This window comes from Clinocottus analis, unplaced genomic scaffold (genome assembly GCF_023055335.1).
Source record: "Clinocottus analis isolate CAN_PGR_092001 unplaced genomic scaffold, fCliAna1.0.p SCAF_9, whole genome shotgun sequence".
In the NCBI taxonomy this organism is placed as follows: Eukaryota; Metazoa; Chordata; class Actinopteri; order Perciformes; family Cottidae; genus Clinocottus; species Clinocottus analis.
Window position 1 is genome coordinate 4,498,213 of NW_027176251.1, and position 26,944 is coordinate 4,525,156.

Sequence of the window (26,944 nt, forward strand, 5' to 3'; positions counted from 1 at the left end):
TTTTTTTTACCCTTACGATAGAGATAAGGTCAAATGGTAGTTTAGAAGATATCATTGACTATTAAAATAAATATGCCATTGTTAAGTTGTACTTAACATCCCGTTTTTAATTGAGGAAAAGATCAACAGAAGACATTTTTTCTTAATTGCCAAAGAGCCTTCTGGCAGTGATTGACGGCATGTGGCCGTTTCTAAGCAACGGGATGCGGTCGTAGAGCAGGACGTTCTGGTCGTGGAGCAGTTATGTGCCGGTTTGTAGAACAGCTATGTCCCGGTTTGTAGAGCAGTTATGTCCCGTTTGTAAAGCAGTCATGTCCCGTTTGTAAAGCAGTCATGTCCGACGAGGAAAGTGAGCCGTGTTTCCTCGAAGACGACCGAGTAAAGTTTGTCGAGGGGAAAGTTTGTGGGCTCCTGCGCCTGCACCGCCAGACATGGGACAGGAGTGCTGTCACCGAAGAGTTTCACACGGCTTTGAAAAACTTCTTCGAAAAGGAGTCTGTTATATATTTCTCTTCATCAAAAAAAGCCTGTCTGGTTGCTTCTAAAGAGGTAACTTACTGCATGTTTCTTCAGCTCGTAAGCTACGTCACTGTGGTTAATGAATAACATCAGCTAGCTTAGTTGGCCTGTGTACACCTGTCTAGCAAGCTAGCTAAGATTTGGGCATTTACAATATCTTTCACTTGGTGAATTTAGTGCGACATATTTTATTTAATTACTTGGAAGTGTCATTTGTGTTTGTAGTCAACTCTTGTGATATTATTGCAAATGTAGGTCCCACCTGTGACTCAACATAAGCAAATCTACATGCTCAAGAAGAGAGAAGTTCCCGTCACCTCTGAAAACTACAGGGAACTTCTGCTTTTTGGCCTTCAGTCTCCATCACCACTGTTACAGCTATCAAGTACAGTTGAGCAGGTGATTGTTGTACTCTCCATCGTACAGAAGTCTCATAAACACATTTGTTGTATGTGCTGTGCCGTTATTAGTGCTGGGTAAATTATTACTTTCTTCTTTTTGAAAAGGTATGTGTTCCACTGCTGTCAAACAACAAAAATCATCAAATGTGGCCAAATCTGATGTCTGAAGACATGATTCTACATGTTGAGAACATGTGCAGCAAGACATCTGTTGTCAGGGGACAGATTTTAGGGAAAAGTGTCCTCCCTATTCCAACGGAGATGGATTGGATTGAAAATTCATACAGCAACGTCAAAATGTAAGAACATATAAATCTTGTTTTGCTTCTGAGCCTATAGGATCTTTTTTTTTTTTCCCCTTCTTTTTAAAAAATGAACTGCTCAACATGTATTTCACACTCAGGTACAATAACTATGACAGGGCACTGGCCCATGCCATTGAGACCCAGGTCATCAACTGGACCAATCTGATCCAGAACATTTTAAAGGAGGATTCATCAGACCTACTTTTGACAGGCTGCAATCCAGGGCCCAATGCAGAGCTGACGTTTTGGGCTTCCAGGAAGAGCAATATTGAGAACATTTATCACCAGGTATGCTACCCTTTTCTCCTGATCTTTACTAAAATAAATATCATCTCCTGACATTCCACACTCTGATTAACATGCATGGTACTTTCCCTCGTAGCTTCAGAGTGCCATTGTTCAGAAGATGGCAAAGATGTTGGAGATGATGGATAGCAGCTATCATCCAACAATCATGACTCTGATTGAAAATGTATTTGATGGTAAGATTAGTTGGCCCCTTTTTAAAACCCAAGGAGACATGCTTTAGTTTGTACCTTGTCAAATGTTTGATGCACAGCATAATGTTATTTACAAAATGTGTTATTTCTGATTATGATGTTTTGATTCTAACCCCATTTCGCTCAATCAAAAGCACTTCAAGAAGCCAAGGATATTGACATCCATCTACAGCCACTGCACGCACAACTGTCTCAAATGGAAAAGGGAGGATTTCCTCACTTTGAAACATTCATCCCTGCTCTATTACACACACTTTTCCTTATCTGGAGCAACTGCCAATCGTATCAAAGACCAGCACGGATTGTGGTGTTACTGCAGGAGCTATGCAATCTGTTCATTGAGCAGGTAAACATCTTCATTTCAAACAGCTGTAGTGATGGAATACATTGAGTGACATATACATGTGAAATTGTTGTGAATGTAGTTAAAACAAAATTCACAGTTTCTTAAAAAATATGCTAAATATGCTACATACTAAATATGCTCTAGGCTGATGCTATAACTCTGACTTCAGCTATTGGCTGTCTGTGTGAACACATTCACAGATGTAACATTGTACCCCCTTCAGGCTTCTGCATACCTCTCTGTGGATCTGCTGCTCCGAGAGGATCCAGAGGAAAGTCAACAAATGGTAAAGAGGGTGATAAAAGTCTTTAGATGTTTCAGAGACAGTTACCAGACCCAGAGGGAGAGGTTGGCCAACCAAGTGGAACATGCACCTTGGGATTTCCCATCTGCCATGATTTTTGCACGTTTCAACCATTTCCTTAACCGAATGTTACAGCTGAAGGTGAGACAGATTCATTTTCTTGTACTCGGGTGTCACAGCGAGGTAATATTTGTATGTGGTTGTCTTTCCTACAACCCTATTTTATCTTTGCAGGACTTCTTTGAGGTGATGCTGGACTTTCAGAGGATGGAAAAACTGGAGTTTGGTGGACTTAATGGCAAACTCTACAGTGAGCATGCATGTGCGATGTACAAAGAATTCCGTAACCACTGCCAAGTGTTTAAGCACAGTGAAAACAGCCCACTTGATTTCAACTCTCAGGTGAAATTAAGTTTATTCCCATATACTGCTATACTATAATTAAGATTTCCATTAACAGTTCCAGCATATTCGTAATGCACTGTTTCACAGTGGTGTCCATCATTCATTGCTGTTGAATTGTTAACTTTGATCAATTCATCAGAGTTTTGAAAACGAGTATAAGGATTTGAAAGTGAGGATTGTGGACTTTGAGTGCCGCCTTGCCAGTCTTCTATGCTTGGCCTTCAAAGATTGCTCAGGACTGGAATCTGCATTAAAAGTAAGCAAGACTGGATATTAGGACTGATGACAGTATTGATAAAGTGAATAGAGAGTGACTAGTGGGACACCAACATTTTTATCTTTTTGTGTTTAGCTGCTGACTATTGTTGGACCTTTCCTGGAGAGAAGACAAATCAGACAGATATTCAGTCCCAACTTCCTTCTACTGCAGCAACATTTGAGAGAAGAGCTTGAGAGATGTAAATATCTGTTTAGGTCCCAGCTCACTCAGGTAACGGAAGCAAAAATGAAAATTAGCAATACTTATTCAAGCCACAATAGGTACTGTTGTTGAACAACAACTTTGTTTAATTTTTCATTTGTTTACAGATGGAAAGTGGTCTGACTAAGAACGTGGCACACACATCTGGAGCTTTGAAGTGGGCAAAAATGCTCAGACAACGTATTCAAACACCATGGGAAAAAATCAGATCACTGTTGAATATGTTAGTAGAAACACCAACTATTTTCAGTTAATGTATTAGTTACAAACAATAGTCAGACAGATTTATAGGTACAGTACATCTAGAAGATTACATTTTTTTCATATGACACATATGCAATATGTTCAGGCCTGCAGGAGGTGTGGAGATGGTGAAGGAATACCACATGTACACAGAGATGTTGAGTCTCTTGGACCAATATGAGAAGGACATTTACTCTGACTGGTGTAACGGTTTGGAACAGGTCTGCCTGATCAACCTGAACCAGCCCCTTATCTTTCGAAATACCTCATCTGACCTGATCTCACTCAACTTCAATCCAAAGGTATTTGGTATATTGTCCCCACAAACTAGACTGCACATTGCACATATGCAGACATCCGCCAACACTTTAGTGTTATACTGATTTCAGTGATGTTTGACTCTTAAAAAAAAGTTAAATACATTTCTTCAAAAAGCTCACATGTCATCAACATCACCCAACACAACGCACAGATGCAGGTCACCAATTACCAAAGATCTCTGTTTGTTAAAACCAAACATTTCACCATCCTCCACTGTGACCATTTATAATACTTAATTTCATGTCACTCCTCAGCTGACTGAAGTCTTGAAAGATGTGAAGTATATTCAGTCTCTCAGTCAGATCAAGATTCCTGCAGCTGCAATGACAATCTTTGAGAAGCGGCACATGTTTACAAAGGTAAGAAACAAACCTATTACTTTATGGGCTCACTTACACTCATGTACACCTTCAATAAGCATTATTATCCTATTGTCCTTTCCATAGTCTTCACCTCAGAATATACCTTCTCCCCACACTTGTGTTTTCCAGTATGTGAGCAGTCTGCAACTATTAGTACAATGGTACAATAAGCTCAAGCAGACAGTGCTAGAGGTGGAACTTCCTCTCATCAGAGTTGAGCAGGAGTCCATAGATGTGCTGTTGACAAGAGCAGAGTCTGACCTGACATGGCAGAATCCAGACAGCTGGAGCTTCATCAGCACCACCAAAGACCTGGTCTACGACCTTGTATGTCGAGTCAGTAGAGCTAAAGAAAACTGCGAAGCCATCCAGTTGATAATGACGGGGTGGAGCAAAAAGGCCATGTTTAGCAGAAAGGACAACAAGAGAGGCTCGCTAATACAGCTGGAAGACAGGGGAGACCGTGTCAACAAAAAGTACAACTCCGTGAAGAAGGATGGAGACTCTATACACAAGCTGGTACAGGTGTGTGCGTCTAAATGTATGATAATATTCACTTTTGTTTATTATAGATGTATCGTTCTACTGTAAATAAACAATAAACACCAAAAGAACATTAAATTATTGGCATGGGTTCAAAACCTTTGAGCATTAAGTCAAGATATTTAAATGTTCACAGATAAATTCAAACCATACTTTTTTTTTTCTTCATAATTTGTACTTGTGTTTGACTTTACAGTCAGTTTCCTTACGATAAGATAATACAAATATTCTAAGAAATTTAAATATAACCATAATGTCTTGTATCATTCACTGTCCCAAGGCTTTTGATGCTGTTCGAATCGGTTGAAATTTGACTTAGACTGAATTTTTTTTTAACCTGATATGTTTTACACTTGTCCCAATGGGAATCAAAGTAAATATACATGCTCTAGTTGTTCTGAAATAGATCAAACCCATCAAATTGAGTGTGTCAACCTGCACCAATTCCCCCATATCAGAAGTGCTCCAAGTACAGAACCAAAAGTTTTTTTGTGCTGACCATCTCTCCAATGTTGTAACAATTTCATCAGGAGAATATGGCCCTTTTCTACGCTGACCCTGCGTCAGAAGCATGGCAGTCCTACCTTGAGTATGTGGATGAGATGGTGGTGGAGGGGCTCTTCAGCTACATCCGCCATTCTCTGCAGTTTCTTGCGGACAACATGGAATCATGGCCAAACCAGACACCTCTGTTTGAGGCTCAGTTATTGCTGAGTAGCTCAGGAATGGTTAACCTCCCCTCATTGGAGCAAGATGCAGGGGACGGCCTCTATGAGCTCATTGAAGGACTGGTTGGAGACATATTCAAGACTTCAGTAAATATCAACAGAGTGGCTGCTCATCTTAGCATCGAGAGTTACCAGGTACTCTTCTGTAGATTTCAATGTGAAAAAAGTCCACTCTGTCTTTCTAAACTCATTATAGTATTTTCTTCTTCAAATAGTAGATTCTCCTCATGTTATATGTCATGTAATATAACTCTTACACTTACAGGATGTAATGGATGGAATGCTAGATTTGTTGGACCTGAGACAAGAAATAATGGAGCAAGTGGAGAACGTTCTCAAGAAAGCAATACATTACCAGAGAAAGTTTGACTGCTACACTCATCTCTGGCAAGATGACAGGACTGAGTTTCTCAGCCAGTTTCTTCTGTATGGAAGTGTACTCACGTCTGAAGAGATGGAGGCTTGTGGAGCAAATGCCCTCCTTGAGAGCCCGCCCACAATCAATAACTTCAAAGAACAGGTGAAATGCTTTATAAAATCATGAATCATATTTTCAATACATGACAGGTGTCTAAATTGCAATCTCTGATTTGGTGTCATTTTCACAGATAGATTATTACGAGGATCTGTATGCTGACATTTCCAAGCTTGAAGACTTTACAGTGTTCAATGGATGGTTTCGAGTGGATATCAAGTTCTTTAAAGTGAGCCTCCTGAACACTATAAAGAAGTGGAGCTGGCTTTTTAAAGAACACCTCTTGACATATGTCACAAACAGGTAAAGATGTCTGTATTGTTATTAAATGCAGACCAAACTGTAACATCAGTTCTCACTGTGTGTGCTTTCCCACTCAGTCTTGATGAGCTGCAGAAGTTCGTAAGAGCCACTGTTCAAGGGCTAGGCCAGCCTGTGACTAAAGGAAACCACCGTGGCTTGGTGGAAGTGATGAGTCACTTGTTGGCTGTCAGGGATAGACAAGCAGCCACAGACAAGATGTTTGATCCTTTCAGGGAAACAATAATCCTACTGGAACAGTATGGAGTGACCATACCAGACCAGGTCTATTCTCAGCTGGAGGTAAGGAAAGGAAGGGACGCTGCATATTTTATGCCCACCTTTTAAGTACTAAATAAGATGATATGATAGCAAATTATAATTAATTCACAAAGGCATTTTGTGGCCATTCAACCTTTGAGACATCAAACTAACTATTGTGACAGGAACTTCCAGAGAAATGGAGTGGGGCAAAAAAATTGTCCCTGAAAGTCAGGCATGAGGTGGCACCCATGCAGAATGCAGAGGTGATGGTTATACGGAGACGATGCACAACCTTTGAGGTGACAAGTCGCTTTAAGCTCTTAATATTTCCAGATGTATATTATATATATATATATATATATATATATATATATATATATATATATATATATATATATATATATATATATATATATATATATATATATATATATATATATATATACAGTGTTGAAGAATTTGTATTTTGAATCAAAGTGTGAAGTGGTATTTCTTCTTTTTCAGGAGAAGCAAAACAAATTCAGGGAGACGTTCAGAGCAACGACGCCCTTTAATCACAATGCAGTGTGTCCCTACATCAGTCTGGAGAAAGTATGAGATTAACCATTGCAATATCATTTAAATAACATTGTATTATGCTGTACACTTTGGATAACAATCACCATGTGTTGTGTGTTGTTGTCTAGTCTGAAAAAGCTGTCCGAGACATGGAGAAAGAAGTAGCAGAGCTACAGGAGTCAACAAATCTTTTTGATGTTACTATTCCTGACTACAGAGACATCAAGCTCTGCAGACGAGAGATCACTGTCCTCAAAGAACTGTGGGACATAGTTGTATATGTGCAGGTAAGTAGCCCAATGCATAGTGTCAAGGAAAATACAGCTGAATGCCTTATCTCCACACTACAATGCCCCAATAACTCAATAACCTTATTGTCATTTATTCTTTAAACACCCTTTAGTTTCTAAATGTCCCCATTAAGTACCCTCAACCTATTGACCCCTCTACATGTGTCTTTATCTATACAGAGCAGTGTGGAAAACTGGACAATGACCAAATGGAGGCAGATAAACGTGGACCAGATGGATGCAGAATTGAGGAGGTTTGCCAAGGTGAGGTCACCAACAGTGCTACATCACACCAGCATAACTCTCCTGCTGTCTTGCTGTCATGCACCATTGCTATTTGTAACAGATGCCTCTAATAACTAATTATGTTTACCTACCTTCTGTTTGTGTAGGACATACGGAAGCTCGACAAAGAGGCTCGTGTGTGGGATGTGTATTCTGGGTTAGACCTTTATGTAAAGAACTTGTTGACGTCACTTCAGGCCGTGAGTCAACTACAGAACCCTGCAATACGAGAGCGCCACTGGATGAAGCTAATTAGAACAAAACAGGTGCATACCACAGCAGAAGTCATACTATAGGGATGTATTTCTTTCCTGCTTGATAGAAATCTGAAATGTTGCTTTATGACAATAATTCATTTGATATAGATGGACTTCACTGTGACTGACAGTACCACCTTGGAAGACCTCTTGGCTCTGCAGCTCCATTTGTTGGAAGACGAAGTTCGCGACATCGTGGATAAGGCAGTCAAAGAAATGGCCATAGAGAAGGTCAAAACATGTTTCATGAGTCTGTTTTCAGCTTTGTGTTTTTCAGATAATCCAATGGATTTCTTTTTTTTTGCAGAAGAAGAATGATAATCGTCATAATTAATAAATTAATGCTTCATTTTAAGTAACTAAAAATAAAATCAAAGATACATGGTCTTCAATGCACAGCTTTAGTTACCATCTTTGCTTTAGATTGCTTTTGTTACCATTAACACTATTACCACTATTTTGTATTTCAGGTTGTGACAGAAATAAGTAAAACTTGGGAATCAATGGAGCTTTCATATGAAGATCCTTACCTAACCTCTGTGCCACTACTTAAATGTGATGAGGAGCTTATTGAAACTCTTGAGGATCATCAGGTAAATATCTAAGCTTTTGATATTGTTACTAAGATTTTATGTGTGACTTTATTGCTCTGAAAGTTCTCAAGACCAGTTGTCTGTGAGAGGCACTGATAGTTAAGTGCTGAATAGAGATGAGAGTGCAGAAAGGGGCCGCCCTGTCTGACTGTCTAACAGCACAGCTGAGAGTAGAGAGGTCCCTATTGAGTCCTTAGATTTATAGCTGCTGTAGAACACAGGACATTGTTGCACTGTGGCGGTCTTTGTACATGTCCACCAGATGTATTGGGGGGGTTATAGCCAGCAATTAGAAGGCTTGCCACTTGAATGCCTAGATCTTTGTGGAAACAGACTGTTTCCCTCCCCCATTTTTTATGGCATGGTATGCAAATTAGGTTGAATATGCATTGTAATTAAACTGACTCATGTTATGAGGTTAAGGTTATGAGGCTGAGTACTTCAGCAGTGTGGTGTATTTGAGTTTTTCATTGGAAACAATAGGCTATATACATGTCTCCTTGTCTTCATTCTTAAGGTTCAACTCCAGGGCATCTTTCAGAGCAAGCATCTACATCACTTCTTGTCCCAGGTAGTGCAACTACAGAAACAGCTGACTGTAGCTGACTCTGTGCTGATGGTCTGGATTGAGGTCCAAAGGACATGGGCATACCTGAAAAGCATCTTCAAAAGCTGTGACGACATCTCTGAACAGCTGCCTGCAGATGCGCACAGATTTCAAGCTATAGATGCAGAATTCCAGGTCTGCATATATGTGTCTAATATATATCATATATTAATGCAAATTCATGTTTTTTTTTAATCATTGTAAACATGGCAATTCTGGTTCTTTCAGGAGTTAATGTTGGACAGTGCAAAGACTATAAATGTCATTGAGGCCACCAACAAACCTCATCTGTTTGAAAAGTTAGAGGATCTTCAAACAAGGTTACTTTTATTTAATTGCACTTTAATTGTACTACTCAGTCTGTTTTGATGTGTCCACTATTCCCATACTCTCTCTTTTAACAGGCTGACATTGTGTGAAAAAGCTCTTGCCGAATACTTGGAGACAAAGAGACTTGCCTTTCCACGATTCTACTTTATTTCATCTGCAGACTTGTTGGACATCCTTTCCAAAGGGAGTCGGCCCAGAGAGGTATATTAATGTGGCATTTCCCTTGTTGTTGTTTTTTTTGTATTTGTCCTGTGTCACAACTTCACTTTTCTGTCTATAATGAAAAGTTAAATGACTCTATGTCTTTTGCAGGCAACTGTTCACCTCTCAAAATTATTTGACAACATCTCAGATCTTGAGTTTGCCAAAAACGAACAGTTGGATAATCCTAAACTTGCAGTGGGCATGTACAGCAAAGAGAGAGAATATGTCCCATTCCAGACAGAATGTTGCTGTCTCGGGCCGGTAAGATAATGTTCAATATCAAATATTCTGAATTAGCTATTGTATTTCAACAGATAAAGAACTAAACTAATGGTGAAATACTTTACATTTACAGGTGGAGGCATGGCTTTCTTGTCTGGAGGAGTCTATGAAGGAATGTGTGAGGGGTCACTTGTCTGAGGCTGTGTCTGTGTACGAGGACAAGCCCAGAGAGCAGTGGATTCTGGACTTTCCTGCCCAAGTGGCTCTCATTGGATCCCAGATCTGGTGGAGCAATGATATGGAGCTTGTGTTTAAAAGACTGGAGGAAGGGTTTGAGACTGCACTAAAAGAATACAACAAGAAACAGGTGCATTTAAAAGTATTATCTTGTAAAGCGTACGCAATATTTTTAAGGTCAAAAAACTGCGTACAAAACTATGATTCAGTAAAAACACCACCACAAATCATGGCCTCAAAAACTCAAATGAATTAACATCCATTTGCATTATTATACATTTTGTTACAACATCTGTTCATATAATTGACAGTTTAGAAATAGTCCCCTATGAGTAAAGTGGCAACTGCTAAATACTTTTTCCATAATGCCGTCATAATTATTTCAGTCAGTGACCTGAGATGGGTGTGAGAGGCCTTGTGTTGGCTATGCTCACACAGTATTATCACTCTTGTCAGTTTCATCAGCAATATTTAAGGTTACCATGTCCTTGCTTGCTGTTTGAATAATCTCTCCCTCCCTTCAACACACTGGACTGATTGGATCTGCTGTCGCACCAGACCAGTTACAAATGCAAGACATCAAAGATGTTTCAGCCAAAACAAAAAACAAAAGCCCCCTTTTCATTTGTTCTGTAAAATAATCCACATGATACACATTTTATACCGAGTGTGTTTGTTGTTATGCATAATTTAAGTTTTAATGACTCGAATAACTGTTGAATACTTAACAATACAAGTCAAACAAGAAATTTAAACATGCATTTTTTTCAGATTTTTGCCAATTCATCTTGTGTGTACATTCATATCGGCACACTGAACTTAACTTCTGTCTATTTTCTGTCTAGCATTGGTTTGAATATGCTTTTTTTTCCCCCTTCCAGATTTGTCAGCTGAACTTGTTGATTGGCATGCTGCTGGGAGAGCTGAGCTCAGGCGACAGACAGAAGGTCATGACCTTGTGCACTATTGATGTTCATGCTAGAGACATTGTTGCCAGCCTCATTGCTAAAAAGGTAATCAAAATAAAATCATCCCATAATAAGCAATTTTTTAATGTCTGATTGAGCTAACTTTGGCATTATAAATATAATTCTCATCATAAAGTTGTGTAAAAGACGCCGTAATATCTCACAAGCTAAACTAAAACGAGACACTATTTTTGAACTAGTTATGATTATCATATTACCTGCTGTCCTTATCCTTTTGTGACATATGATCTCTTTGACATAGTTTAATAGCAGCCAAATGTGTTCACAGGTCACCACCTCTCAGGCCTTCCAGTGGCTTTCCCAACTCCGGCATTGTTGGTATGAGGAGCAGCGTCACTGTTTCGTCAAGATCTGTGATGCAGAGTTCCTTTACTCTTATGAGTATCTTGGAAATACACCGCGCTTAGTCATCACTCCCCTCACAGACCGGTAACTCTGCTACCTATTAGTTTTTAGTCTATGTCAAGTTTCAATACATACATCCGTTACAGTTAGCATTTCCCCAAAAACATGTTTGTGTTTCTCTGTGTGCTGTTGCCATGTTCAGGTGCTACATCACCTTAACTCAGTCACTGCACCTGTCTATGAGTGGAGCTCCAGCTGGCCCCGCTGGAACAGGGAAGACTGAGACCACTAAGGATCTTGGCAGAGCCATGGGTGTCATGGTGTACATCTTCAACTGTTCTGAGCAGATGGACTACAAGGTGGGAAAGTCATTGAGCAGACAATTCAGAATTATTCCCATTGGTTTGTTCATATTTGGATTAAATGTTTCAGTAATGTATAATTAATGTTACTCATTCATTTCTTTGTACGTCATATTCAGTCAATTGGTAATATCTACAAGGGTCTGGCCCAGACTGGAGCATGGGGCTGCTTTGATGAGTTCAATCGCATTGCTGTGGATGTTTTGTCAGTTGTCGCAGTGCAGGTCAAAACTATACATGACGCCATCCGCTCAAAAAAGAAAAGGTAATTAGCTGAAGCTGAAAGCATGAAGCCTTTACACTGTAAGAGTCAGTCAGTTAACCCTTTATATGACCTCATAGGTTCCTGTTCTTGGATAAAGACATTGTCTTAAAGCCCTCTGTGGGGATTTTCATCACTATGAACCCTGGCTATGCCGGCAGGACGGAGCTACCCGAGAACCTCAAGGCTCTTTTCAGGTGAGAATGATACAGTAACTTTGTTTATAGTGTGTCTTTACTCAGCATTACTCAGTTTCTTGTCTGCATTGTCTGTGTCCTGCTTCTGCAGACCCTGTGCCATGGTGGTGCCTGACACTGAGCTTATTTGTGAGATAATGCTGGTTGCTGAAGGCTTCCGAGGTGCTAAGCTTTTAGCCAGGAAGTTTATCACTCTGTACACTCTCTGCAAGGAACTGCTCTCTAAACAGGTAGGAGAAAAGCACTTAATAGCACTGTTGTATTTCATAGTATAGTATTAGAACAGAGAACGTTTATATGAAATATGTTCAGCTATACCTTAGGACCGCATGAAACCATCATCGTGCTTTGTACGATATGATTTATGGCAAATGTAAACACAGGAATACACATCTTTACTGTCTATTCTCATTTGTCTTTTAGGACCACTATGATTGGGGTTTGCGTGCTGTCAAGTCTGTTCTGGTTGTGGCAGGGACACTGAGAAGAAGAGACAAGAGTAGACCAGAGGATCAGGTGACTTTCATGTGCATCTCATCTCACTGCCACAAGAGGAAGACTATAATCTATAAGTGCATTTTCCTTCCCAGGTGCTGATGCGTGCATTGAGGGACTTCAACATGCCTAAAATTGTCACTGAGGATGTGACTATCTTCTTGGGACTGCTGAGTGATCTGTTCCCAGGCTTGGAGGTGGAGAGAGAGAGGGACTGTGAATTTGAAACGGCTGTCCGAAAGACCACCCTGGAGCTCCGCCTTCAGCCTGAGGAAACATTCATCCTTAAGGTTTGAGAAGATATGGTGTATAGCTGGTCAGTGCCATACAAAATAAGGAAATAATCTATTTCTACATTTATTTTGTCAGGTGGTGCAGTTGGAGGAACTCATGGCAGTGCGTCATTCTGTCTTTGTTGTTGGAAATGCTGGGACTGGGAAAAGCCAGGTTGGATTGTATTGATTTACAGATTGTAAAAGGAAATGCTTAATTTTTTTTGGTAATGCACATGAAATATCAGGTGTTTATCTTTATAATAGATATTGAGAGTTCTTCATAAAACCTACGTAAACTTGAAGAGGAAGCCTGTATGGAATGACCTCAATCCAAAGGCAGTGGACAGAGATGAATTGTTTGGCTTCATCCACCACGCAACTCGAGAATGGAAAGATGGTAAACAACGCTGGTTTTAGATGAGATAACAAAATGTAAAACACGTAAACCAGTCTTAAGTCATTCTAGATCCAAACAGTGCTAATACCTTGTAATCTCATTTGTGGTTTGTGTTCTTCATATCTGTAAGGTTTGCTTTCATCACTGATGCGAGAGCAAGCAAACATCTCCCACATAGGACCTAAGTGGATTGTGTTGGATGGAGACATTGATCCGATGTGGATTGAATCACTCAACACAGTGATGGATGACAACAAGGTACCTCCCCCCTGTTCACTCATTCGCTATTGTACAACACATAGCAACCAAGGTGGTATAGATAGAAAAAAAATGTTTCTTTCCTCCTCCTTCAGCAATCACTTCCTAGTGTGTGAGTACATGGAAGTCTTTTTCCAGAGCAATGAATCACAGTCACAGTGATCTTGCTTTGAAATATTCTAAAGCATCTCCATCACACCTGATGAGATATGGAGGTGTTTTCCTTATCGTTTGGGTAGAGTCTTGTCCGTCATATTGACCATGCAAATGTCATGGTATTAGGAAACAGTGATGCGTCATAATTTATTTCAGGTTCTGACTCTGGCCAGTAATGAACGTGTGCCACTCACTTCGTCCATGAGACTGGTGTTTGAAATCAGTCACCTCAGGACGGCCACTCCTGCTACTGTGTCGAGAGCAGGAATTCTTTATGTTAACCAACATGACCTGGGCTGGAACCCGTGAGTCACAGTTTTGTATTTACATAATATCAAAGGTTTTCATTGTTATGCTGTTTTTGTTTTATCTTCTGTTTCATGTGTTGTGCATGTTGCATCAAATTGTCCATGTTGTGTAAATCTATTATATTCCAAAGACAAAGGACACTCATTTAGATCCCGATCATATGCGCTCATCATTATAAAATGATTCCCTTCTGCTAGGTACGTTGCCAGCTGGATTGACCAACGAGAACGCCAGACAGAAAAGGCCCACCTCACAATAATGTTTGAAAAATATGTGCCTCGTTGTCTAGAACAGATGAGAAACAGCTTCAAGACCATCACTCCTATCCCAGAAAACTCTATGGTGCAGGTACACAATACACAAGCACATGCAGTGAATGCATTACTTCCTTTGTATGCCTACACAGCCAGCAAATCAGACTGAAATACATTCTTTTTTCTTATTTAGACCCTCTGCACTTTGCTTGACTGCCTTCTAACACCAGAAAGTATTCCATCTGACTCTCCACGTGAGCTCTATGAGACCTACTTTACCTTTGCCTGCATCTGGGCTTTTGGTGGGGCCCTGTTTCAAGATCAGGTATTACTTTCATTGAATTCAAGTAGATGACATTATAAATTACATTTTCCTTTTAACTTGGTAATCACTTACATGTAGCAACTGTAACGACATTTTTAGTGCATGGGTTTTGACATGATAATAATTGTCATCATAAAGCTAAGAAAGCTTTGGTTTTATTTCAGGTGCTCAAAACAGTTGTCCCTTGACAGAAATTGTGCATTTTTCATAGAAAATGTTTCACTGTATTTACTCCTTGATTTATCTTTATACTTCTGTTTGGAAGGTATAAATACAGGGTGATGTGCAACAAAGTGCCTCTTTCTGACAGACAAGTGACAAAGAATATTATAAGATTAACTGTCAACGACTTAAACTAATGGTAGGGTTTTTCATTGAAATTATATGAATTAATGCAGGATATTATATCTTCAATGATTTGTCCAGCTGTATGATTACCGGGTAGAGTTCAGTCAATGGTGGACCAAAGAAATGAAGACAGTGAAGCTGCCAGCACAGGGCACAGTGTTTGACTACTATCTTGACTCTCAAACCAAACGGTTCCTGCCCTGGAGTGATACTGTGCCTCCTTTCGAAATGGAAACTTGTACACCTTTACAGGTAAGAACATATAAGATTCTCTAAAAAAGGAGAAATTTTCATGTAACTACAACTACACTTTCACAAGCAACCTTCTTAAAAGAAATTAACCAAAAATGAACAATACAGGCATATTAAAAATGCATGTCCGCCTCAATGAACATAATAAGAGAGGGTAAAGTCCAATCATGAGGTTATGGCAGGGGGGCTCGAATGGATGATAGGCTTTCCACTGGGTCTGATTACCATCTACTACACCCCATACCAGACTGTGTGGGGGTGAAGGCATGAGCAACAAGGCTTGAGCTATCACCCACACTCTATTGTCTTTCTTTATGCTCCTGCATACAGCTGCGAATGCTCCAAAGGCTCTCGCTGAGCCATAATTAGTGGGGTTTTGTTCTGAACAAATGATGCTATTATGACAGAATAGTTGTGGTGTACTAGGGAAATACAAGAAATTATAAATCACATACAATTCACTGAACACATGTCTGTCAATAAATCACACTCAAAGAAAGCCATAATAACTATGTATGTTTCTGCTCTCTGTCTCCCTGCTGTTTCTCTGATTGCAGGCTGTTCTGGTGCACACAGCAGAGACTGTGCGTCTTAGGTACTTCATGGACTTGTTGCTGGAGAGGAGACAGCCAGTAATGCTTGTGGGTAATGCTGGAGTGGGAAAGACTGCACTTGTCAAGAACAAGTTTGACTGTCTACCAGAGAGTTACATGACAACAAAAGTACCCTTCAACTACTACACTACCTCCCTCATGCTGCAGGGTGAGTGAGGCTTTCTGATTGTTCCTTAGTACTGACTAGAACTTCAAGTAAACTGTGGCACCATCTGCTGGTAATGCTCAGATTCAGAAACTGTGGAGGGGGTAAAAACTTCACACTCAGGTAATTTTTTGCAATCATTACTTCAGTCATATCACATCCTTACATTTCTAAAGTTGGTTTGACAAGTGTAAGATCATTCTAGCTCTTTAAAATAATAGTATTTGTGTTGTATAAACTGTAGTGTAGTATTTTTTTTTTTGCTGTAGATTTTACAAATCACTTTGCTTCGTCTTGTAGGGATTCTTGAGCAACAACTAGAGAAAAGAGCAGGCAGAAGCTACTCCCCTGTAGGCAACAGAAGGATCCTCTACTTCATAGATGACATCAACATGCCTGCTGTCGACAGTTATGGAACAGTGCAACCTCACACACTTATACGTCAGCATCTGGATTATGGGCACTGGTGAGAAGACCTCTGACACTTTGTGCCAGTCTTTTAGTTGTGTGTGATGCCAACACATTCCATATATTTGCCAAACTACGGTGTGTTCTGCTTATCATATCAAGCTCTCTTTTCTTGTTCTAGGTATGACAGGCAGAAACTGAGCCTAAAAGAAATACACAATACCCAGTATGTTGCCTGTATGAATCCAACTGCTGGGAGCTTCACTATCAACCCCAGACTACAAGTATGTTTTCCATTTATATGGCCCTATAAATCTTATTGTCTGCTGTTGGATTAAAAGAAGCATATTGTACCAGCATATTTTATTCGGCAATGCAATGGTCCAAATTTGAGGTATAGGGTAGTTTTAAGTAAGGATTGATTCATGCCTGTTTTAACTAGGGTACAGATTGTTATTTTAAAGCTCTCTTTGACAGAGGCACAGTTTATCCTTTGAAATGAGTCATGAGTATGTGATTTTGGTAGATCTTACTCTGCAGAAAGTTCTCAGAAACCTATTTCAGTTACTTGTTTGTAGAGAAAATAATTAGCATGGAAAATGAGCACCAATTACAATGCCACAAGAAAAAACTCTTCTTAAATCTGCTCTGTAGTTTGAATCATGAACAAAACATGCAACAGATTTTCACATAATATTCTATACTTAAGTGGCAGTATGGTGAGTATGCATTTTAACAACGCATGAAGTACCGCTGCTACTGCTACTATTACTACTACCACTACTACTGCTGTTATTAGTACTGCTACTACAGACGAGGCTGTAAATGTACTTTGCAAAATTATTTCCAAATAAATTAATTTGAATTCAAAATGCTCACCAATTATATATTTAAAGATTTTGGGGTGAAACTGAAGTCATTCCTAAACAAGCATCTTTTAATCATCAAAATGATGACCTGCTCTACATTTTCTGCATTTTACTCCACAGAGACATTTCTCAGTGTTCGCGGTGAACTTTCCATCGTCTGAGGCTCAGATGTCAATCTTCAGTCAGATCCTTTGTGGCCACCTGAAGCAGCAGCTTTTCAGTCCACTGGTTCAGAGGAGTGCTGTAGCTGCTGTTCAAGCTGCCATAACTCTTCATCACAAGATGGTTTACAGCTTTCTGCCCACGGCCATCAAATTTCACTACACATTTAATCTACGAGATTTGTCTAACGTCTTTCAGGTAGTACTGATAGTGAACATTTTTTGCAGTAGGATATTTAAAAGAAAAGTGAAATATTCATACAATTATGTGTGTTATTCAGGGCATCCTGGTCGCTGGGCCTGACAGTGTAGAAGAGAGCACTGACCTGGCACTGTTGTGGCTCCACGAGTCCTGCAGAGTGTACTCAGACAGGCTGGTAGATGTCATGGACCTGCAGCTCTTCCGGAAGCTCCAGATGGAGACTGTGCATGAATGCTTTGAGGTGCAATTCTGATCAAACTAAATACAAAATGCATAGTATAATATGCTGTTCTTCACCTTCAGATTCAAATGTGCATCAATGATTCAATATACTTGTCCTCTTCCAGGGACTGGAGGAAAAAAAGGTGACAAAGCTGCCGCTCCTCTATTGCCACTTTGCCAAAATGGGCAATGAAGTCTCCTATGCTCCAATTACTGACTGGGCTGTGCTCAGGTCCGTCCTCAAAGATGCCCTGGAGAGCTACAATGAGCTCAATGCAGCCATGAATCTGGTACTGTTTGAAGATGCCATGCAACATGTGTAAGTATAGCTAGTTTGCAAATTACAAAAATGAAAATGATCATATTGAACTTAATGAAATGATTTCCTTTGAAGATGTTACTGGAACTGTTTTGCCCCCAAAATGATAGTTTAGACACAAAACACACATCAACTAAAGGATTCGAGAATATTACAAACAAGATAAAGGCAGTAAGAAAAGGACATAAGCAACTTGGCAGTTTAATGCAAAAAAGGAACCTAATATAAAGTGTTATTGGCATATCTTAAAAGCATCCATGCAGCGGATGTGGAGATTACATATTAAGACAGTTCGTACAGATATTTGGTTGGATAGAGGTGTTTAATGGCATAACAAAGATTGTGTTGTTACCAGCTGTCGCATCAGTCGTATCCTGGAGTCTCCAAGGACTCATGGCTTACTGGTTGGAGTTGGGGGCAGTGGGAAGCAGAGCCTGACTCGTCTGGCCGCCTACATATCCTCTGTGGAAGTCTTCCAAATCACTCTGAGTAAGGGTTATAGCATCCAAGACCTCAAGGTAAATATTGAGCCAAACAGAACATCAAGTGCAGTATCACTTCATTAAAGTTGCGTTTACGAAAATGTGTATTTTTTTAAGTGAGTTACTATTTAATACCACTGAGAAATGTTTTACTATCTCATCATTAAAGCAAGTTTGTCAATTCAATCTTTGAATTACCTCTTCAAGAATCAATGTGTAATCATGGGACTTGTGTTATCTTATTAAATATTGTTGATTCAAATTTCTCTAGTGGACTCCATGACTCCATCCATTCATGACGTGTTTTATTTAGATGGATCTGGCGGACTTGTTCATAAAGACTGGAGTGAAGAACCAGCGTGTGGCTCTGCTCCTGACTGATTCACAGATACCTGATGAGCGATTTCTGGTCATTATTAATGATTTACTGGCATCAGGTTAGATCCAAACTATACAGTTGTCAACATCAATTATCAAACTTGTTCAGTCTGTGAAATCATTCTGATGGTGTAACGTATGATGAGTGAATATGGATCATGACAGCTTGTCAGACTGTGACTATGATTGTGCCTTTCCCTCCAGGAGAAATTCCGGAGCTTTTCAGTGAGGAGGAGATTGAAGGTATCGTATCTGGTGTGAGGGCTGATGTCCGAGCCATCGGAATGCTGGACAGCAGGGAGAACTGCTGGAGATTCTTCACTGACCGAGTTCGACTGCAGCTCACGGTCTAGTTTTTCAAATATTCCAGCTAAAGAAATTATTATTCACTTGTGCTTCTAGCTTTATTGGTCTAAAGAATATTTGATGATATATAATTGCTATTTCACTTAGGCAGATTTTGTCTTGACAATGTCTTTGATTATCTGTCACCACTGTTTTGGGATGATGTCTCTGGGAGTTGCCTTCTGTTAACATCTTATTGTTTCTTCAAGAGGTACTGTCACTTTTAGGAAAGAACCTTGCAGCTACAAAATGTCTCAATTTTAGAAAAAAACATTAGTCCTCTTCAGTTTGATCATTGTCATTATTGAGTATGGCTAACATGGACTTACAAGGGTTTCTGAGTCCACACAGTTTATTTATATATAACTATTACAACATGTTACCTATGTAGCCTGCCGTAAACCCCCTATTTGGTGGACCTCTTAATTAAAGATATGATACTTTTTGAATTTACATGAATATTAGATATACTAAGTGTATAATATAGCCTATGCATTTTTCTATATTGGAGCAACATCTAGCTGCCCTTAACACAACCAACCTATTAGCTGCTATGCATTTTACAAGCCAAGAACTTTTAAACAAGAAGAATTGTTTGACAAAGAAGTGGAGAACACAGAAAATTACAAATACAACTTGGAAACATAAATCAGATCAATGTTGTCCAAGAGGATTTTGATAGTACTTGAACATGCCTTCATAGCCATAATGCACAACCAGAAATAATTGAGAAAATTGTACACATAATCTGTGTATTATTTCTGCCACAAAATTAAAAGCACAGCTGCTGTGAAGTGTTATTAAATATGTTTGACAGGCGTTATTAACAGAGCCAGACAAACTGGGGGGTTAAAAGGAAGGAAATTCTTGTCTCGTTACACATGTATGCCATCCAGCTAATCTTTGCGCCAGGGCCTCTGGTAGTGCCACCGTCTGCTCCAGCCAACTGGGAATGTGGCTGCCTGTCAACATGCCAAGGCAATGAAAGTGGGGGCACAGAAGGCTGCTAGTTATATGTTGATTCATGCTTAAGAATGAGGGTGCATGTTTGTACAGATTTGTTTGTGTATGTCTGCTTGGGTGACTCTTTGTCCCCCTGCTGCCTTCTTTGTAGGTGGTACTGTGTTTGTCTCCCGTGGGCAGTACTCTTCGTGTTCGTGCCCGTCGATTCCCTGCTCTGGTACAATGCACCACTGTCGACTGGTTTCATCCTTGGACCTCAGAAGCTCTGCAGTCAGTCAGCTTCAGGTTCATCCAAGAGATTCAAGACATTGAGGTCAGACCTTTGAACCTAATTGCTTTATCTCACTATTTCTCTCATCCTACTTTTGAAATTCTGAATGAAATAGTTTTTTGCAGCTCCCTGTTTTTTGTGTGTGAACTTTAACCAAATAACAGTGTCAGCTGTCAGAGATGTATCCATAGTTGTGAAATACAGTCTCTTCTTTTGGTTTGCTTTGTACCCCCTTATATCAAACTGAGTTAGATTTTAATGAACAACCTCTAATTACTACAGTGCAGCTGGATTAACTTTTCCATAGATCCCTCATCATTAGTTCTGTGTTGAGGTAGTGACAAATTGCTGAACACATGCCTGGAGACTCACAGTGAGTGCAGGCATATCATTGTTTTCCATCATAGCAGTGGAACGATCACAACCCAGGATCATTTATGTTAATGAGATAAGAGTGATTAAGCACATAATGACCCTCTAAGGAGGCACAGCTGTCACAACCAGGAAGTGTCATCACATGTGTGAACATGTGCCAGACTATTACTTTCCACTGTTTGTGTGTGTGTACATCTTACCACGTGTGCATGTTCTGTGGGTGTAGTACTGCTGTGGTATTATTAGAGCATTAGTACTTTAGTAATAGTTGTGGAGGCAACTTCAGCACTAATATTATTAGATGTAGGAGGTGGAGTTGAGTAATGGTTGTAGAAGCAGCTGTAGTAGACCAGTATTCCAACATAGGGATAGTAATTAAAACTGCAACGATTAGTCGATTGAGAGAAAATTAAACTGCAACTATTTGTAATAATCAAATAATTGTGTTTATGATTTTTTAAGAAGAAATGCATTCGCTTTCATCTATGTTCGTAAAGACAGACCAACATTAGATGTATGAAGAAACGACTCTTTCCAAAATTTTCTGACATGTTAGACAAAGCAATTAATCGAGACAATATTCAGCAGATGAATCCATAAAGAAAATATTCATTAGTTGCAGCCTTGATAGTGGTGGAGTTGTAGTAATAGAATGTTATTCAGAGGAGGAGTTAATCATTTTTCTTTTTTTGTGGATTTAAAAATAACTTTCTGATAATTTCAGTTCATGGCCATTAATAATAAATTATTTTGAAAAGTTAAAACAAAACATGTCACACATTACTGTATGTGTTTTTAGTAATTAATGATTGTTTATCTTCCTGGAGACTGGGAAACAAGAAATTATCATTTATTTAAAGTAAAAAATGTACAACCCACTAATAGTTGTTCCACACGGCCAATCAATGAGAACTTCTCTCGCATCTCAACTGAACATAGCATGCTAAGATTTGTCAAAAAGCATTATGTCAAATCTTAATTAATAATGATTTTTTTTCCTCCTGGCTCCATGATCATTAACAATGGCTTTTTTGTGAGTTATGGTTAGGTTTGATCCTTGTATTGTCTGCTCATTTGTTTTTGCTTTAATTGATCGCTAACTGTATGATTAATAGAGGCTCCGTGTCATTGCGCATCATATGATGAATACCTAGTTGGAATGTAGTACAACAGCCTCTGTAGACAGTTTAGAAAGTTGGAGGACATCAGAGATAATATAAACAGTATGCATGTTTTACAAGCTGCATGTCAGTAGTCTAAACACATTATTTTCACAGAGGTTTCAAAGCCTAATCATTCCTGCTAGCTGCACCTAAATTTCAGATTGAGTAAGTCAGGGCCGGCCAAGTAAAATGGCAAAACTTGTAGATGAATTCAAAATTTATGAAGATAATATTTCAGTCCCCATCAGGTTGGAGATGTTAAACTCTACTCAATTCAGCTCTCCCTGTTCTCCCCTCTCCCCCCCTTGTCTGCTTATTTTTACAGCCTGCCGTCCAGGAATCCATCAGTCTTTTCATGGCCTACGTTCACACCAGTGTCAACCAGGCAAGTGAAAAATACCAGCGCAATGAGAAGAGGTACAATTACACCACCCCCAAGAGCTTTCTCCAGCAAATCACCCTGTATGGGAACCTTCTGGAGAAGAGCCGGGCTCAGCTCCAGCACAAGATGAACCGGCTTGACAGCGGCCTTCAAAAACTCCAAACCACTGCTGTTCAGGTAAACGTCTTTATTATATACTGCGAGGGGTGAAATTAGGGTTTGAGGTACAATATTTAGGTAGTAAGATTAGGAATAGCATGAGTCGTTAATGTAGGGTTTTCCCCTGACATTACATATATTACACATTGAAGTATGTGTAATTGTTTTTCTCTATTTTAGGTTGAAGATCTAAAAGCAAAATTGGCATCCCAAGAAGCTGAATTGACCTTTAAAAATCAGAATATTGAGGCTTTAATCACAAAGACTGGACTGCAGACTGAGAAGGTTAGCAGCAAGAGAGAGGCTGCAGATGCCGAAGCACAAAAGGTGAGCTTTCCAATCACATTTTGTTTTTTATTCACTCTTCATATCACAACATTCACTTCATGCACCTTTTGTAAATCATTTCATTATTGGTGCTTTTGTGCAGGTTGCTGTCATCCAGGCAGAAGTTTTTGTGAAACAGAAGGACTGTGAAAGTGACCTAAATAAAGCAGAGCCATCACTGACAGCCGCTACAGCAGCACTGGACACCCTCAACAAAGTGCTCCATTTTATCAAACAAGACAATAATCCATTAAATCTTTGGCTCATTCTAAAGACAATATGATGTTTATCATTCTTTTTGTAGATGAATCTTACTGAGCTGAAGGCCTTTCCAAACCCTCCAGTGGCAGTGATCAACGTAGCAGCAGCTGTGATGGTTCTGCTAGCACCACGTGGGCGAGTGCCTAAGGATCGGAGTTGGAAGGCGGCGCGGGCCTTCATGGGCAAGGTTAAGCTGTCATGTCAAACACATCTGCCTGATTAATGCCAATCTAATTTGTGTGTGGGCCTTGACCCTGACCGTGGCCAGCATCCCTCCAAAGCTCACATTACATCTGGATGGCTTTATGAATATGCTCACTCTGTAGGGTGCAAATGTGTCAACTTGCTACTCAACCTCTCGCCGCTATTAATGCAAGTGCGGCTATAAAAAGATGTATTTGGTTTTTAAAATGCCCATGGAATTTAGCATGAAATGAAGGTTAATTATTTCTTTTCCTAAAGCACCTAGCATGTTTTTGCATTGGTTCATATGAATTACTTGATGGTTGTAGATTATTTTAAATGTATATGCATCTGATACATCCCATTTTAAATAGATGATTTAAAAAACAATACATAAAGGACAACATCAGGCTAAAATATTTTAAGTTAAGAGTTAAGAGTTCTTCCAATATCTTTGCCAATCATTAAACTAGTATTGGTCATACCAATTCCATTCATAAATTTCAACACCAGATATTATATAATTTGTATTATAAGTATTGTTGTGGGGGACTCTCTTGTAAACATTAGCATTAAGCGCTTTTGATTTGTGTGTTCTGTCATTTTCTTTTCTTTTTCTTTTTTAGAAGTAACTGATTTTAGGCTTTCAGCCCAAAATGCCAGTGCAGTCATTAATTAATAAGTATTTTTGTTTACTTCTTTCAGGTGGATGCTTTCCTACAAGCCCTGGTGTCATATGACAAGGAGCATGTCCCTGAGGTCTGTTTGACTGTTGTAAAACAAGAGTATCTGAGAAACCCAGAGTTCCACCCTGATCTAGTTCGGACCAAATCTACAGCTGCAGCGGGTCTCTGTGCCTGGACTATTAACATTGTCAGATACTACGAGGTCAGGCAATTCCTTCAGATACATTGTTGTTTTGATAAATTTAATATAAGTAAAAGTTTTTCTGTATGTTCTTTAACAGAAGGTTTGTTCTTTACTTTGGAGCTTTTGTTTTCATTGGATGTCTCCTTTTCTTTTCAGATTTATTGTGAGGTCATTCCAAAGAGGCATGCACTCTCTCAAGCTAATGCAGATCTTGACACAGCAACAGCCAAAATGTTAGCGGTTCAAAAGAAATTGGCAGTGAGTGCATAGTTATTATTATACTTAATTAAGTCACTTAGTCTAAAAGCTAGATTTTCTGAATGGTGTCTAATTTCCCTCACTTCCTCTTAATTTGCTTCTCAAGGATCTCGATGCAACCCTCCAGAGCCTAACAACTCAGGTTGAAAGGGCTACAATTGAGAAAATCAGTTGTCAGGAGGAGGTGATTCGTACCAACCAGACCATCGAGCTGGCCAACCGACTGGTCAAGGGCTTAGAGGTAAACATAGAGAGATAAAGGGGTTTGTTGGTATCATTGGGGCTGACCTGGCATTGAGTAAATTGTCAATTTGCGGGAGGCATGCATGGAGAGGCGCTGGTAATCGAATTGCATCAGTAATCTGGACTCAAAGTTGTTATGTCCTGGCTAGCGAGCCTGACAGTTGTTTGAGTAAATCAGGCAAAGGGAGATTTTTACAGCCTGGCCCAGCGGCATACTGGGGACTTGTGAGACAGGTAGAGAGGGCTGGACCACAGAAAACGCATGGCTGAACTTGGCAACTGGCGCGCTGAATGGTATCCAAATAGAGAAAGGAAGAGAGATGGCTAGAATTCTGCTCACAGTGTAGAGGTTGTGTGTACAGAGTGTGTGCGTGTTTACTGTATAAGTAGGTTCTTTACATGGGCATTTCTGTACTCATGTCCTTGCACAATCTCTAGTTTGGAGTGAAATAATAATTAATTCTCAGATTTTTTACAAATTAAAAAGTATTAAGCAGAAGTTTTAATACATGGAATATAAAAATGTTGAATGTTGCATATTTCTATAATTTGTTGAATATATATATACACAACTCTTCTGCACTCCTGTGCATGACTTTTCTAGACTACAGTATCTATTATCTTTATGGATGTTAATATGAAATAAAAAATGGCCATATCAGTGGCCATTTTGTAAGTTTTCTTATTGCAGAAAATAAATGTGTTTTACATGGAACAGCTTGGCTTTTAAGCATATCAAGATAAATGTTTTGTCTTTATGGCATTGACCTGGAAGCAATAGTGTTCAGACTAATAAATCAGGCCGTCTATATTTAATCATTAACTTACCTCAAAGCCTCAACAGCTGTTGGAAATTAACAATGTCTCACCCAGACTGAGTGATATTACAGGCGATCCATAATGCATTAGAGTAAAATTATAGTGATTTTTAACTGTCTGAGAATTTATTATGTGACATATTCGAGATCCACAGCCCCTTGTAAGAAAATGCCATGCATGATTTATTGTTGTAGTGCTGTCACAGCCATAGTATTGAAGGTTTAAATGAATGCTAAATTAATGCAGAGCGAATCTACAGCCAAACATTCAAAGCTATTTTAAGGGGAATTGCCGTTGTATGCTTTACTGCCTACATCTTCTTAATTTGTACAATAAATGTAGTGGGAAGTTGCCCAGCACGTACATGTCCCTGCAGTATAGATTTCTTTCTCAGTTCTCAGATTGAAATTGTCTTCAGATAGGCTGAAATGCTCAAGTTTTTTTGTGTCTCCTGTGTATTTTTAAAATGATATTAAAGACGGGTCTTTTGTCTTGCAGTCGGAAAAGAAGCGTTGGTCTCAGGCAATTGTTGAGTATGAAAAGCAACAGAAAACCCTCTGTGGTGATGTCCTCATCACCTCAGCATTCGTCTCTTACATGGGTTACTTTACCAGACAGTATCGTGTGGAGCTCCTTCACAATACATGGATACCGTTCCTCCAGTCTCAGAAGGTAAGGCCAGTGTTGCAACAGTTTACGTAGTTTAGACTGCAGTTGTTTATGAAGTCAAATCTTTTCTCTCTACAAACATCCACTATGTCTGTGAACTGGAGCTCATCAAACTGCCTCCAGTGCGTCAACTATAGTGACATCATTCCTCTGTTTCTGTTCCAGGTCTCTGTGCCCCTGACAGAAGGCCTGGATCCAATCCTCATGCTTACAGATGATGCCACTGTGGCTGCCTGGCATAACCAGGGCCTGCCAAATGATAGGATGTCCACCGAGAATGCTTCCATCCTGACCACCAGTGAGCGTTGGCCGCTCATCATCGACCCACAGCAGCAGGGCATCAAGTGGATCAGAAACCGGCTAGGGTCAGAGCTGCGGGTGGTGCAGCTGGGACAGAAAGGGTGAGAAGAGGCTTTATTCTGATTGCAGTTAAATCACCTTTTAATATATTAGTTTGTATTGTTTGTTGTTGTTTCTGTTAATCTGTATTGTTTCTGAGATGGACACCTTTCCCTTTACCAACATCCATGAGGGACTGCTAAAATATGCTAG

At 39.6% G+C, this 26,944-nt stretch overlaps 1 protein-coding gene across 6 annotated transcripts in view; it reads left to right on the plus strand.

Moving 5' to 3' along the window:
* The first annotated feature begins 263 nt into the window (after positions 1-263).
* The window catches only part of si:dkey-233k19.3 (dynein axonemal heavy chain 11), a 43,660-nt gene continuing 16,979 nt past the window's right edge, over positions 264-26,944 (plus strand). For all 6 annotated transcript variants that reach the window (XR_011077195.1, XR_011077197.1, XR_011077198.1 and 3 more), the window contains exons 1-64: positions 264-549; positions 775-918; positions 1,026-1,219; positions 1,324-1,513; positions 1,608-1,707; positions 1,860-2,071; positions 2,295-2,516; positions 2,610-2,777; positions 2,920-3,036; positions 3,133-3,270; positions 3,369-3,484; positions 3,611-3,806; positions 4,080-4,184; positions 4,317-4,712; positions 5,261-5,593; positions 5,724-5,978; positions 6,067-6,236; positions 6,314-6,536; positions 6,680-6,796; positions 7,002-7,088; positions 7,184-7,342; positions 7,526-7,609; positions 7,738-7,896; positions 7,996-8,118; positions 8,358-8,480; positions 8,998-9,222; positions 9,316-9,407; positions 9,492-9,618; positions 9,730-9,882; positions 9,977-10,210; positions 10,962-11,093; positions 11,338-11,498; positions 11,617-11,773; positions 11,896-12,041; positions 12,119-12,235; positions 12,327-12,465; positions 12,659-12,751; positions 12,826-13,020; positions 13,100-13,177; positions 13,270-13,402; positions 13,533-13,660; positions 13,973-14,121; positions 14,323-14,473; positions 14,573-14,704; positions 15,131-15,304; positions 15,862-16,066; positions 16,364-16,529; positions 16,653-16,755; positions 17,461-17,700; positions 17,783-17,944; positions 18,051-18,244; positions 18,600-18,762; positions 19,040-19,163; positions 19,309-19,451; positions 20,564-20,725; positions 22,547-22,780; positions 22,943-23,089; positions 23,193-23,306; positions 23,394-23,537; positions 24,239-24,421; positions 24,560-24,661; positions 24,768-24,902; positions 26,222-26,395; positions 26,558-26,793. Coding sequence is in view for 2 of the 6 variants with exons in the window: in XM_068569500.1 (XP_068425601.1) it covers positions 334-549; positions 775-918; positions 1,026-1,219; positions 1,324-1,513; positions 1,608-1,707; positions 1,860-2,071; positions 2,295-2,516; positions 2,610-2,777; positions 2,920-3,036; positions 3,133-3,270; positions 3,369-3,484; positions 3,611-3,806; positions 4,080-4,184; positions 4,317-4,712; positions 5,261-5,593; positions 5,724-5,978; positions 6,067-6,236; positions 6,314-6,536; positions 6,680-6,796; positions 7,002-7,088; positions 7,184-7,342; positions 7,526-7,609; positions 7,738-7,896; positions 7,996-8,118; positions 8,358-8,480; positions 8,998-9,222; positions 9,316-9,407; positions 9,492-9,618; positions 9,730-9,882; positions 9,977-10,210; positions 10,962-11,093; positions 11,338-11,498; positions 11,617-11,773; positions 11,896-12,041; positions 12,119-12,235; positions 12,327-12,465; positions 12,659-12,751; positions 12,826-13,020; positions 13,100-13,177; positions 13,270-13,402; positions 13,533-13,660; positions 13,973-14,121; positions 14,323-14,473; positions 14,573-14,704; positions 15,131-15,304; positions 15,862-16,066; positions 16,364-16,529; positions 16,653-16,755; positions 17,461-17,700; positions 17,783-17,944; positions 18,051-18,244; positions 18,600-18,762; positions 19,040-19,163; positions 19,309-19,451; positions 20,564-20,725; positions 22,547-22,780; positions 22,943-23,089; positions 23,193-23,306; positions 23,394-23,537; positions 24,239-24,421; positions 24,560-24,661; positions 24,768-24,902; positions 26,222-26,395; positions 26,558-26,793 (10,394 nt within the window). In the remaining 4 variants the exon portion in view is untranslated. The remainder of the gene's footprint in view (positions 550-774; positions 919-1,025; positions 1,220-1,323; positions 1,514-1,607; positions 1,708-1,859; positions 2,072-2,294; positions 2,517-2,609; positions 2,778-2,919; positions 3,037-3,132; positions 3,271-3,368; positions 3,485-3,610; positions 3,807-4,079; positions 4,185-4,316; positions 4,713-5,260; positions 5,594-5,723; positions 5,979-6,066; positions 6,237-6,313; positions 6,537-6,679; positions 6,797-7,001; positions 7,089-7,183; positions 7,343-7,525; positions 7,610-7,737; positions 7,897-7,995; positions 8,119-8,357; positions 8,481-8,997; positions 9,223-9,315; positions 9,408-9,491; positions 9,619-9,729; positions 9,883-9,976; positions 10,211-10,961; positions 11,094-11,337; positions 11,499-11,616; positions 11,774-11,895; positions 12,042-12,118; positions 12,236-12,326; positions 12,466-12,658; positions 12,752-12,825; positions 13,021-13,099; positions 13,178-13,269; positions 13,403-13,532; positions 13,661-13,972; positions 14,122-14,322; positions 14,474-14,572; positions 14,705-15,130; positions 15,305-15,861; positions 16,067-16,363; positions 16,530-16,652; positions 16,756-17,460; positions 17,701-17,782; positions 17,945-18,050; positions 18,245-18,599; positions 18,763-19,039; positions 19,164-19,308; positions 19,452-20,563; positions 20,726-22,546; positions 22,781-22,942; positions 23,090-23,192; positions 23,307-23,393; positions 23,538-24,238; positions 24,422-24,559; positions 24,662-24,767; positions 24,903-26,221; positions 26,396-26,557; positions 26,794-26,944) is intronic.